This window comes from Aptenodytes patagonicus, chromosome 6, assembly GCF_965638725.1.
Source record: "Aptenodytes patagonicus chromosome 6, bAptPat1.pri.cur, whole genome shotgun sequence".
Classification (NCBI taxonomy): Eukaryota; Metazoa; Chordata; class Aves; order Sphenisciformes; family Spheniscidae; genus Aptenodytes; species Aptenodytes patagonicus.
The window spans coordinates 70064598-70077253 of NC_134954.1; the positions used below are offsets into that span (position 1 = coordinate 70064598).

General features: G+C 41.0%; 1 protein-coding gene across 1 annotated transcript in view; it reads right to left on the reverse strand.

Annotated features, from left to right (window-relative positions):
• The window catches only part of LOC143161524 (von Willebrand factor D and EGF domain-containing protein-like), a 193987-nt gene that overhangs the window by 150799 nt on the left and 30532 nt on the right, over positions 1-12656 (reverse strand). Inside the window, exon 2 of the mRNA XM_076340608.1 lies at positions 3376-3560. Coding sequence (XP_076196723.1) covers positions 3376-3560 — 185 coding nt within the window. The remainder of the gene's footprint in view (positions 1-3375; positions 3561-12656) is intronic.

Genomic DNA, 12656 nt, shown 5'->3' on the forward strand with positions numbered 1-12656 from the left:
CCAATTAGTATTTACATAATCAGATTCTTAATTGTTTTTCCTTAAGGTTGCAGAGTATAATCTATGGGTTTTTACCCCCATGTAAATGAGGGGAAGAAGTGCGTTTCCAGCCATCTTTCTGGCTTCACCGTGAGCTGTGAACCAGTCTTGCAAGGCCTGCCTGCCGTTAGAACGGCATGGCATTTGGATTTGCACTGCGGTTAGCAGTGTGCACTGCTCTTCCGTAATCCACAGATTGATCGTTTATCTGACTGTAGAACAGATCTTCAATAACATTAGCAGGTTGTGTTCTCTCTCGTTTCTTTTCAGTATTCATTCCTTTCCTGGGGCTTGCCCATATGTACATATATACAGACATATGTGTATACCCTATATTATTTTAATTCAGAAGCCTGAATTAAAATAATAATTTCTGTAACCGATGTATGTTTTTCCTATATTGACTGTTAAATACTCTCTGTATTTTTAATAAATTTTCTGTTGAGCTTTAATATTTATGTCACTTTTGTTTTTCCTCTCAAGGTCATTTTACTACTAGGTCTGGCCATGCCTGTGCATTGTTCCTTGCTCTTAGTACAGTGCCTTAATCTTAGTAAAAGCTTCCCTAGGCTTTTTTCCTTTAGTGTTTTTGCCTTTCACAGTGAATTTGGCAGTTCTTGAAGAACAAACTATTGTTTGTGATCTGTAGGCAGTAGCCTCAATACCTTGGGATATAAAATTTGCAAGTTTGTTTTGCTTTTCTGCTAGGATTTGTTGTTGGATGGGGAAATGGCTGTGGCCAGGAGTGCATGCCTAGGATCCAGTAATTGCTGGGCCTCCTTCAGGAGCACAGGGGGAGAGGCAAGGAAGAAATAGAGGGAGGAAGGTTAGCATCATTCATTACCCCCCAGATAATTTCAGCAGGCAATGCCTAAATTGGAAAGCTGTTTGAATCAAAAGTATTTTGCCACTGGAGGAATAAGTTTATGGACAGCAGTTGGATTCAAGGGATGGAGAACTCAGGAATACAATTCATATTTTCACTCTTTTTTTGACATAAAAGCTTTTGGGTTTTTGTTCTGCCTTTTTTCCCTTTGTTTTTCATTTGTTTGGTTTTTTTTAAATTAGCGGATGAGAAGCAGCTTTTTAAGAGTTGTTATTTGTTTTTCATTACAAAAGTAGCTGTGCCTCTTAGCTGTGACACGGTTGTAGACTGAGGCTCTCATAACTCCTGTACGTGACTTGGTTCTGCTCTCTGTTGAATATACTACTTTCTGTGGTTATGAAACAATATTCAGACAGGGCCACAGTTTTATTGTGGAGCTTTTTCGTGGCAAGATTCAGAATACAGGCTTTAAGAGCGTGTCTGAAGCAGTCGGCTACCCCTGCCCAGGCACCGCAGTCGGTTCTGGGAGCTCACCTCCCTTGTGCCCACCCAGCATCTGCCATTTGTCCTGCTGCAATTCTCTTCCTAGCTGGGCAGGACCTCTAAATCTCCATTATGGTTTAAATCCCTTTTGAGCTCAATTGGGTGACAAGAATCCTTACCTACTATTACTTTGAATTAAGAAGTTAATCTTACGCATCGATAAGCAGCTAATTGTGTCCGGCCAGTATCAACAGGATAACACCAGTCATATATTTTACAAGGTGCTGGAGTAATGTACTTTTTAACTCTCCAGCTGTATTGTCAGGCTTTATTTGGTCTCTTTTCTCTTCTATCTGTTCAGGATTTTGTCTTTGACTTGTTTAATTAAAATCAGCTCACTCCAGCCAGGCTGGAATGTCCAATAATAACTGCTTATTAAGTAGTGGAAGCTGTGCAGTTATTAATTTAAATGATTTTATTCCAGAGGTTTTGCTCAAATTAAATGGAAAACCAAATTAAACAATGATTTAATTAAGTGGAAGAGATAGAATGTAGAGGTAGATTTAGAAGGTGAAGATCTAAAAGCAAGCATATTCTTCCAGTTGTGACATCTAACAGATGTAATCCTTCATCAGCATGGCGAAGCAGAGATTTACTGTCATTCAGAGGATAATGAAGAAACCAATGGCAAGAATTATGTTACAAGATAAGATACTAAAGTAATGAATATAGCTCTACAAACCTGAACAAAAAACTCCAGAGAAGAGATTAAAAGAAACAAAGCATGTATTGTTGGAAAGAAATCTCATACAGTCAAGCATTACTACATACTCAAAATTGCTGAAATACAATGGCAAATTAAATAATTTTATAGAATAGTTATACACTTATAGAGTAACTTGTAAAAATAAACTTCATAATGCATTGGGATATTCAAGGATGACCTGCCATGAAATGAATATTTCAATAATAATCATGCCAATTTGTTCACGTTAATTAGATTTATGGTTTGTGTATGCAGAGAGTTAGAAATCCCACAGAAGTAACAATTATCTCTTAACATTTCATTTAACATTAGATTATTAAGATATACTTCTACTGTGACAAGTTCACACGTCCATTTTGAGTGGATATGAAACGTGGTTTGCTAATTTTGAGAAGGTTCTCCAGCTAGGGTAGTACTGCCTAACATTAAACTTCCTGGAACTCTAGGTTGAATATTTCATCTTTAAAGTCATTTATGGTAATTAGTTTATTATTTTCTGAATAATTTTGTTTAACAGTGTGTTTGAAATTATTCTAACCTCCTGCAGCTGGGCTACTTGAGATGGCATTGACTTTAGTCAGGGTCTCAAGTTGCTCTGGCAGCAATGATTGCAAGTTAAACATTATTGTCATACATATTAAACACACATAAAACCAGATAATTATTGTTTTTTCTTTTTTAGAGAGTAGTCTTATGCGCTGGAGCTTTTTTGCTCTAGAAAGCCATTAGCATACTTATGAAACTAACTAATACGAGAAATGGTAACAGCGGAAAAACACTCAAATTTAGTTTTTCCTTCTGTATCACTGAAGAATCTCTTTTCACATTCATTTTTCTGATTTTTCCCTTCTGATTGCATAATAAAGACATATTCCTAATTCACAATAAATTGTATGGGGAAAGAGTCAGGTTCCAGAATCCATTCTTAAAGCAACAGAATTGCTTGAAAAAAGTATAACTTACAGTGACACATGTGGATTACTAAGGATCTCTCTTCAGAGTTGGAAAACACCTTGTTTTATGTTTGAATAATGCCCAGAGTATAGGGATCCTGGTCTCTGACTACTGCCCTTGAATATGACAGTACTATTATTATTATTATTACTGTTATTACTATTATTGGAAAAGTGGTTTTCCCATTACCACTCACCTATCCCCATTGCAGTCTACTGGCTATGGGAGTATACAGGTGGCTGGAAAGGAAAATTACATCAGAGGATATATTCAGGTTCACCAGGGTTAGTGCTTAAGTTTTACTGACTTCGACACATCTCGTTGGCATTTCCGCGGGCCTGTTGCCGATCATGAAACGGTACCATGCTGGTGGCAAGGAGTGGTCACAAACCAGGTCCTGAATCGCCGTTCGCTGCAGCTCCAGCGAGTCAAACCTGGTGCTGCGGTAAGGATTGCGGAGGATGCGGTGTCCCTCCGGGGAGCACTCGGGAGCTGGAAGGGGTGAAAAAGGACAATGATTAAATAAGTTAATTCAAGTAAATTCAGTTGGATACTGTTAATAACCGCTTAAAGGGGGGTACATCCTCTTATGTTCAGGTTCAGTTTAGGATTGGGCTAATTTTCAAGGCAAACACTGGAAAAACACCAAATTTGGAATTAAATATATAAAACTGGAAGCTTGGTAACATAAAGATTTTAGTTATCTAGATTTTCATCATATCTGAATCAGAACCAGAAACCTTAACCCTTTGAATGTGATCTCAGTCTAGTTTTAGGGATTAACATCTGAATCACTCCTCCTTGGAAATCAAGTAATGTTTTGAGGTTCCAAAGCCTTGTGATCTTTGAAAATACATGTTTTTTTAATTTAGTTCACTATATGCATGAGCATTTTAATCACAATATAAATTGATGCTCAAGTATAAAGTGCACTTCACATACTTTTAAATACATATTTAGAATAATGAAAACAAGAAATGCTGAAAAGAGAAAAAGAAATGGTGAAAAAACAACAGTACCATGGGTTTTTAGAAATAAGCTCGAGTTAGGCTTGCAAATATTCAAGCCTCAGGTCAGGCTCGCCTGAGGCATGTACCCATAAAGCCAAATGCAGCAGAGCTACTGGGCATGTATTGCAAAGTTTGAATCAAAACTGCTGCCCCTCGACATATGGTTGTTTACACGCCTGCCCTGTTTATTTTCATACACCTCTTGGTTTTTTTTTTTTACAGAATATTCAGTAGTTTCTTATCACCTAATAAAAAGAAGCCTTGCAGTGATTCTTGTTGTTTATTTTCAAAAAGCTGATCACGTAGAAGAAAGGGCCTTTTCTTGGTTATCTTAGCCATTTGTCTATGAGGCAAAGTCCATTTTTGCTGTGTTAGCACTGCAGAGTGGATCACAGGAGGAGACCGGGGTGGAGTTGCTCCGCTTTATCCATCGGCAACAGAAGGCTCAGCTAATTTCTTGCTGCAGTAATCTTTAATTGCTAATGATGAGGTAAGAGGCAGGCAGCACATCACAGGAATTGCACAACCTGGTTTCGGGAGCGAGCCTGGCAGTTAGCAAAAATCACCTCTTTGCACTGTAAATAGAGCATATTTATGTGCCACGGTTGACAGAGAATGAGACCCCTCCCCATAATATCATTTTTCAAATGTCACTTTTCAGATTATGACTCTGCTTTAATATTACACCAGCGGCATTCCAAAAGAGATTTATCATTTTAATTTTATTGACAAGATACTCAGAAGGTCAAAGTCAATCCATTTACAGTACTATTTTTAAAGATTATTTTTATTGTGCCAAAGGCAAGGCAATGGTATACAAGACAAATGGGGACAAAATGTAGCGTAACAGAGCCTTTATTGCAATTTTCAGGGAACTAAACTGCCAAAGCGATAGCGCAATTCCAATGCAAAATTCAGCTGAATTAATACAGTTGCCTTTTTAAATAAAAAAGGTGTGCCCTAGGCTTTTCTTTTCTACGGGTAAGAGCCATTTTAGAGGGAACATTTGGAAATACTGCACCTCTAATTAAATCTGGGATCCAATTCCATCCCTCAGATGTCCTTTCTGGGGATTTGGGTCCAGAGGTGGGGACCACATGGAGACTGTCCTTTGCCAATTCCCAACCCAAGGGAATAAGTGACATTTCAGGAGACCAACTATTGTGAGCAAATGAAAAGTTTACCCTATATTTAAAAACCGTTAAAAAATGCAGACCCTCGCTGACCCCTTCGATATCACTCAGTGCTTCAGGAGTGTTGATGGAAACGGGACTTTGGCTCCTGGTGCCTTTTGCTTGCCCTAAGTACCTACTTTCTGAACAAAAGACAATAAAGTCTAAAAGTAAACAGCTCTTTGCACAGTATTGCCACAGGAATCCTGCAAGAGCATTGTAATCTAATTAATTGCATTCACTTTCTCAATAATAATTATATCAAATACTCCCTTTAAATGTAATTAATAACCTTCTGCTCAATATGTATTAGTTATAATCCAAATTCACACAACGTGTTGTGGTCTTACCAATGATTAACTACTCTGTCTGAACAATGCAAATATATTAGACACTGAGACATGGCTAATTATTTTTCATCCTTCGCATAGTTTTGTTTGCAGTAGTTTAGAAAATGCCGTTTCACATATTAACGTTAGAGGAGCTGAACGCTGCGCATGGGACTTGCAAAGGGCAGGGAGGGGCTCGGAGGAGCACGTGGGGGAGGCATGCAAGGTCAGTAAGGAGAGGGGTGTTCACCCATTAAATTTAACAGTATTTGGGACAAACGCCATGTGTTCACTCCCTAAAGAGCATATATCTGAAGCACTGGCTCAAGCAGCCACAACCTCTAAAGGTGTATTTTATTCTGTATTAAATGTCAGAGTACGTTGATATACCTGTGACTGAGTTTAGTTACGCTTGCAGACTGTCATCGAGGAGGCAGCAAGGCAAATTGATCTGCTGTCAGCTCCCCTGGAGCCAGGCTGACGGATTTTGTTCTCACCCTGATGCAGATCAGACTGAACCACACCGGAGTCGATGGCGGTGCGCTGGCACGGAGCAGGAGGGAGTGCGAGCAACAGCTCACCCAGGTTTTGCAGCAAGCCATGAGCAAAACAATCCCTCAATTATTGAGTTTCCCTTGTAAAATTGTGCTTATTACAGCCTTATGACAGAATCATTGTAAACTTTAACATGTAAATTGCAGGCCATGGTACAAGTTAATTACTACTGCCTTTCCTGCAGAAATAAATAAATAAATAAAGGCAGGCATCACTGTAATCAGACTATATTATGAAAATATTATTGAAAAAGAAACCCAGGAAGATACAGTTGAGCTCTGTTGGTTGTTCACCTGAGGGATGCCCACGTGTACCTTATGGTGACTGCAGTTACACTCTAATCAGATGAAGTCTTCCAGGTCATTTTTAATTCATGACAAAGTCAGATGCAGATGTCAAGTTTGTGTACAGTGATGAAGTGCTCAATATCACAATTGTCCCTCCTGTTGTGGGGAACAATAAAAGTCCGCATCCATGTCTTGTACGGAGTTGCTGTTATTCTCTGGTGTGCAAGCTAGATTGCCTTTAAGGGGAAATATTTATTTCTTTACGTATGAGAAATCTACGCCTTTAATTTAATCACCCAGCTTTATTCCTGTAATTGCATTAAAAGGGTTTATGAAAAAAATGCTGGCTTTTCAGGGAGCTGAGTGCTCATCGCTGTTATGACCATTCAGATTTCCTTCAGGAAGAAATTAAACTGTGCAGTGAGATTTTGTTGCTCTTGGTCCAGAGTGTTGTTGGAATTAAATGTTGCCTGGTAGCTGGTGCTTTAGTCTCCTGCAAAGAGCTTCTTCTTGAATCAACATCACCCTCGATATAAGCAAGGAGCTGTTGCTAAGACATAAGGATTTGTTTGCTTCACTAGACTTAAAGCATTTTTTTTTAAACCCAACAATTTTGTGGCAGCAACTTGCTGCAAAGAGACACTGAGTAGCTCCTTTTTGACACAAAAAGCAAACAAATAACAATACCTGTTGCAGCTGCTCAGTGAAAACGGCATTTGAATAACTCTGGTAGCATGATAAAGCAAGTCCTGTGGGGGAAATCTGTCTCCGTTGAAGCCATAAGGAAAGTTGCCGTTAATGCCTGGAGGTCGAGATTCACCTGACATTAATGTGCGGGAAGTTGTTGCGTGCAAATGAAATGAAGGGCAGCCTGTGGGGTTGCTGGGAAGAGGAGAGCATCCTGCAGAAGGCAGAAGCATCCAGAAATATCCGATGGAAAATGAGCAGAAAGTGAATATCTGAACTGGTGTTTCATGCTGAAATACAGTTGTGGGCCTGGGGTTTGGTTCTCATTTAAAGGAAATATTGATGTGACCACAGCTGGAGGAAGACATGCATGTCAGTAGATCCTGGGGGCAGCAGCCCAGAAGCCCATTCTTGGTGGGTTGCTCAATATTGTACTGGGGAGGACAGAGGCTCCACAAGGCTATACCAGGGACCAGCCAAACAAGAGTCTGGAAAGGTGTTTTTAGGGCATTACTCTGGGATGCCCCCAGCACAGGCCCCCACATTTAACACCTTAAACATCCACTGGCTGGAGCTTATTTCCAGCAGGTTGGTAACTGGGTGGTCTGCAAGCAGCCAAGCCACCCGTGCACTTCTTGGGCAGTGGATTCGGTGGGAAAGATGCTGCCGTGGGGACTGCCAGGCACCCACAAAGGGTCTGTCCATGCTGGCTGATGCTCATGGCCATGGGAGGAAGCATCAGATGCTTCGGGGAGGGACGCCAGGAAAATTGGAGTGGCAGGCTGAAAACTTGAAAGGAAATAATTTGCTAAACATTTGCTTTCATTTCTAAAGGCAGGCGAGCACGGGTGTGACAGAGCTCTATCTGTCGCTCTTGCTCCCGGTAAATATCAGTGGCTTATGTGGAGGAAGGTTTAAGAAGCTGTGAGATTTTGTTTGTTTGTTTTGAATAGCGGCTGCAAATCAAATAATATCAATAGGTGATGGCAGCTAGAAGACCCTGAAAGAAATATAGTCCACAAGCCTGAGGTTCATGTTTGTTTTGGACAAAGCGGTGCCAGCCACTTAATATAGTTAAAGGGCATCCTAAAGCTCTGGGAAATAGTTGGCAGATGGCAAAATAATTTTTGTGTGGAGGGTGAATGAAAACCCAGTGACTGATCCAGGTAATACTAACCAACAGCACCATTTGGCGATGTGCTGTAATTGCTCTGTGACCAGGAAAGAGATATTTCCAGGTGCAGATTTCTTTCTCACCGTTGTCCCCCACATCGTGGGAGCCCGGCTGGAGTCTTCCCGCAAAACCACAGTGAGCCCCGGGGCCGGGGAAGCGGGGCTGCCCGCCGGCTTTCACATGGCTTCGCTCATAGGCAGAGAGAGGGGGTGCCTAGGGAGCTTTTGAAGTACGATGTTTGAAAATATGCACACGTAGGTATATGTAAGTATGCGTACGTATATATGAATGTGTGTATATGTATAGATATATTTAGTTTTCAAATTATTCATGGAAATACTCATATTTTCACCATTTGTATGACATACGGTAAATTTTTTGAATCCCTCCCTGGCACATTTTCAGATTTCTGCTTTTTGATTCTTACTCTAAAATCCATAGTGGAACAAAACATTTTCCAGAGTGTTTGAATTTCTCTTCACAGGAAAATTAAGAAAGATTTTCTTTTGGAAAAAATCAGTCTGAAATTATGGCTATGAAGCCGTAACTCCGAATTAGTTGCAGACAAAGGATGTGTTATCTTTCTTCTCTTTCTGTTTTAGGTACAGAAGGAAACCTTTTCATCACCAGCCACTTCCATGCCCGGTGGCTGTATTTCACTGATGTAGCAAAGCTCAGGTGAAAGCTCCTGAAGCTTTCAGTGTGTCAGTGCCATCCACTTCCCCATATTATGATTGACCATACATTGGAAGTGAGTTTGGGCAGAAAAGGAAGGCAGATATTGGGAAAGGGAAATTCTTTCCAAGCTCTTAATGGATGTATTCAAAATAACAGTAGAAAACCGATCTGACAACATTTAAAAATTTCTTTTGGTGTATGCAAGTTCCAGATGAATAGATAAGGCATTTGTAGCTAAGAAACATCTGACAGTTTATTGCAGATGAACGTTCCTGCCTTATTTCACCAATATTTGCTAAGATTTTAATGCAATTAGTCTGCATGCTGATGACAAAAATTTTATCCCTAAAAATATTCAGAGGCAGAGACTTGTTGTAAATGTGAATGTGATCACTGCAGAAAAATGCTTGAACCATGCCTGCTCCTCTGGTAGGTAAAACATATTAATTTTATAAAAAAACCATGATAGCTAATAAATAAAGCTATTTTCAGATAATTCAGAAGCAGAATAACCTCCTACTGAACTGAAATGATAAGGAAGCACATTGTATAAACACCACATACTCATAATGGCCAGGTCTTGAACAAGTCATAATGCGTTCATAAGACGAAATTGATAGAGATAAATGAACTATTGTGTAAAATGAATGTAATTATAGAAAATTTGACCTAGGAAGAGGCTGAGCACCTGCTGAAAAGAATAAGACATTTTTCATACATATTATTTGTACTGAATAACAGACAGAATTAAGAAGAAGGAAAATCAGGCCAAGCAGGAACATGGTTTTCTAGGAGTCTGCAGCTTAATGCTTCCCCTTAGATATTACACTGTTTTGAAAATATGGCGTCTTCTCGTAACTCAGGGAACTCAGCATACAATTAAAGACTCTTTCACACGTCTTATAGAGTAAGCATTCCTCTTTCAAGGCAGGCTTTAGACTGTTCAGCTCTAGACGTCTGCTACATTGGAAACAAAACATAGCCTGCAATACATCCTCCTGCAGTGCCTGAATGTGGTCCAAGCACCAAAGACAGAGGCAGCGATGTGGGAAGAGATCCCTTTCCTTCTTTCTGCAGTCCCACGGATGCTCTATATGGTACCCTTGATATATTTTACTTACAGTATATGTAACTGAAACTCTTACTACAGATTGCTCTCACCAGTCCCACAGGGGTCCGTATTGGGACCGGTACTGTTTAATATCTTCATCAGTGACATAGACAGTGGGATCGAGTGCACCCTCAGCAAGTTTGCAGATGACACCAAGCTGAGTGGTGCGGTCGACACGCCAGAGGGACGGGATGCCGTCCAGAGGGACCTGGACAAGCTGGAGAAGTGGGCCCGTGTGAACTTCATGAGGTTTAACAAGGCCAAGTGCAAGGTCCTGCACCTGGGTCGGGGCAACCCCCAGTATCAATACAGGCTGGGGGATGAAGGGATTGAGAGCAGCCCTGCCCAGAAGGACTTGGGGGTACTGGTGGATGAAAAGCTGGACATGAGCCAGCAATGTGCGCTTGCAGCCCAGAAGGCCAATCGTATCCTGGGCTGCATCCAAAGCAGCGTGGCCAGCAGGTTGAGCGAGGGGATTCTGCCCCTCTACTCTGCTCTGGGGAGACCCCACCTGGAGTACTGCGTCCAGCTCTGGAGCCCTCAGCATAAGAAAGACATGGACCTGTTGGAGCGGGTCCAGAGGAAGGCCATGAAAATGATGAGGGGGATGGAACACCTCTGCTATGAAGAAAGGCTGAGAGAGTTGGGGTTGTTCAGCCTGGAGAAGAGAAGGCTTTGGGGAGACCTTCTTGCAGCCTATCAGTACTGCAAGGGGGCTTCTAAAAAAGATGGCAGCAAACTTTTGAAACAGGCAAACAGGGCCTGTTGCGACAGGCCAAGGGGGAATGGCTTGAAACTAAAGGGGGGTAGATTTAGACTAGATAGAAGGAAGAAATTTTTTACACTGAGGGTGGTGAAACCCTGGCCCAGGTTGCCCAGAGAGGTGGTGGATGCCCCATCCCTGGCAACATTCAAGGTCAGGTTGGAGGGGGCTGTGAGCAACCTGATCTCATTGAAGATGTTCCTGCCCAGGGCAGGGGGGTTGGACTAGATGACCTTTAAAGGTTTCTTCCAACCCAAACTATTCTATGATTCTATGATTAGTGTTTATTGCTTAATTCTTAGGGAATTCTTTTTTTCTGCACAAAGGCGATAGCAGGGGGCCCTGAGAGAAAGTGTAGTTGAAAAAAATCTTCCTACAATCTCAAGATGTCTGTATGATGCATCTGAGTTTCATTTGCCTGGGAACAAGGTCACTTATCATCCCGGTCTGCTATGAAGTAAAGCAATATACTATTGGCAAACCAAGGGCCAACGTTCAGTTCCAGAGCAAACAATTATTTATTCATGCTAGTATCTCTTATCTTGGCTTGCATTTCTATTTTTAACTTGTGGTTTAGAAAGGAGGAATTGATTACATGAAACTTCTCTTTTAGTCTGTGTTTCCCCTGAATGCTTTGCAGAATAATGCACTACGTACAGCTCGCACAGGATGATGCAGCTAGAGGCAGACATGCATTTTGCACGGGGCCAGAAGAGGTGTCAAAGAGGGGCTGACAAAGTAGGTGATAATAAGGGGTCCCTGTGAGAAAAGTGAGCAAAGTCTGAGGAACTTCTGGGCAGTTTAATGTGGACTTTGGAGCACTGTCACAGGAGATGTGCTGAAAAGCACTTTCTTCAGTGCTCCATAAATAGAGTGGATGAAGAAACCAAGTATTTATTTTCAGGGACAACAACGCATGCAGGGCCAACTGACTTGCATGAGCCAAGAAGTTTCCAGCAGAAGTGTTGTCCTTTAAAATGTTTCGGTCTTCAGCATCTATCTGGCATCTCTCATCAATGTGAAAATGGCTCACGAATAACGTGGTGGGCACAAGAGGGACGACACATGATCACATGGATAAAAAGCAACAGGCAGCTGGACAGGACAGGTGAAGTCTGTAGTTCCCCTGCTTTGTGAAATATAGCCTCATCTATTGAATGTGCCAGTTAGAAAAGGCGACGAAGCCAAATTTTGTCAATTACTCTATTAAATTTTACCAAGTCTCATCCTCGCTAATTCTGGCTCAGCTTCAGAGCCAGGAGGGCTGAGCATCTGAATATAGAAATCACTTACTACTGTTGTGTCAGAAGAGAATTAAAAAACTCATAAATTTCCTCAAGTTATCTCTAAGTTAATGATGACGCCTTTAAGGACTTCTGAGCAATCAATAAAAATAAAATTATAATTATTGTTATTGATTGGTCTATTTTGCTCTCATCCCTCAGAATGAAAAAGTGAAACAAAATGAAAAGGTTCTTTCTTACCTCCTAATCTCAGTTGAACATACATTTGCAAATGTAGCTTTCCTAAATAGCAGTAGCAAAAATGAACTCACATGTTTTGATTTTAGAACCCACTGGGCTCTATTCAGATGGAAATTTGATTTCCATGGTTTACCCCTTTGAGAGCTGGAGCTGTTTCCATGCCTCAACTGCGACGCAGGCTAATTACAATTTGCGAGCCACACATTTTTCCAGACTGCTCCCATGGCAAATGCTGAATTTTGGCCACATTTCCCCCCACTTCTTCAATTTAATGCTGTATATGGATGATATAGCGTTGGGGAAAGTGTCACCACTAACATTGTCAGTGCATCCGGGAT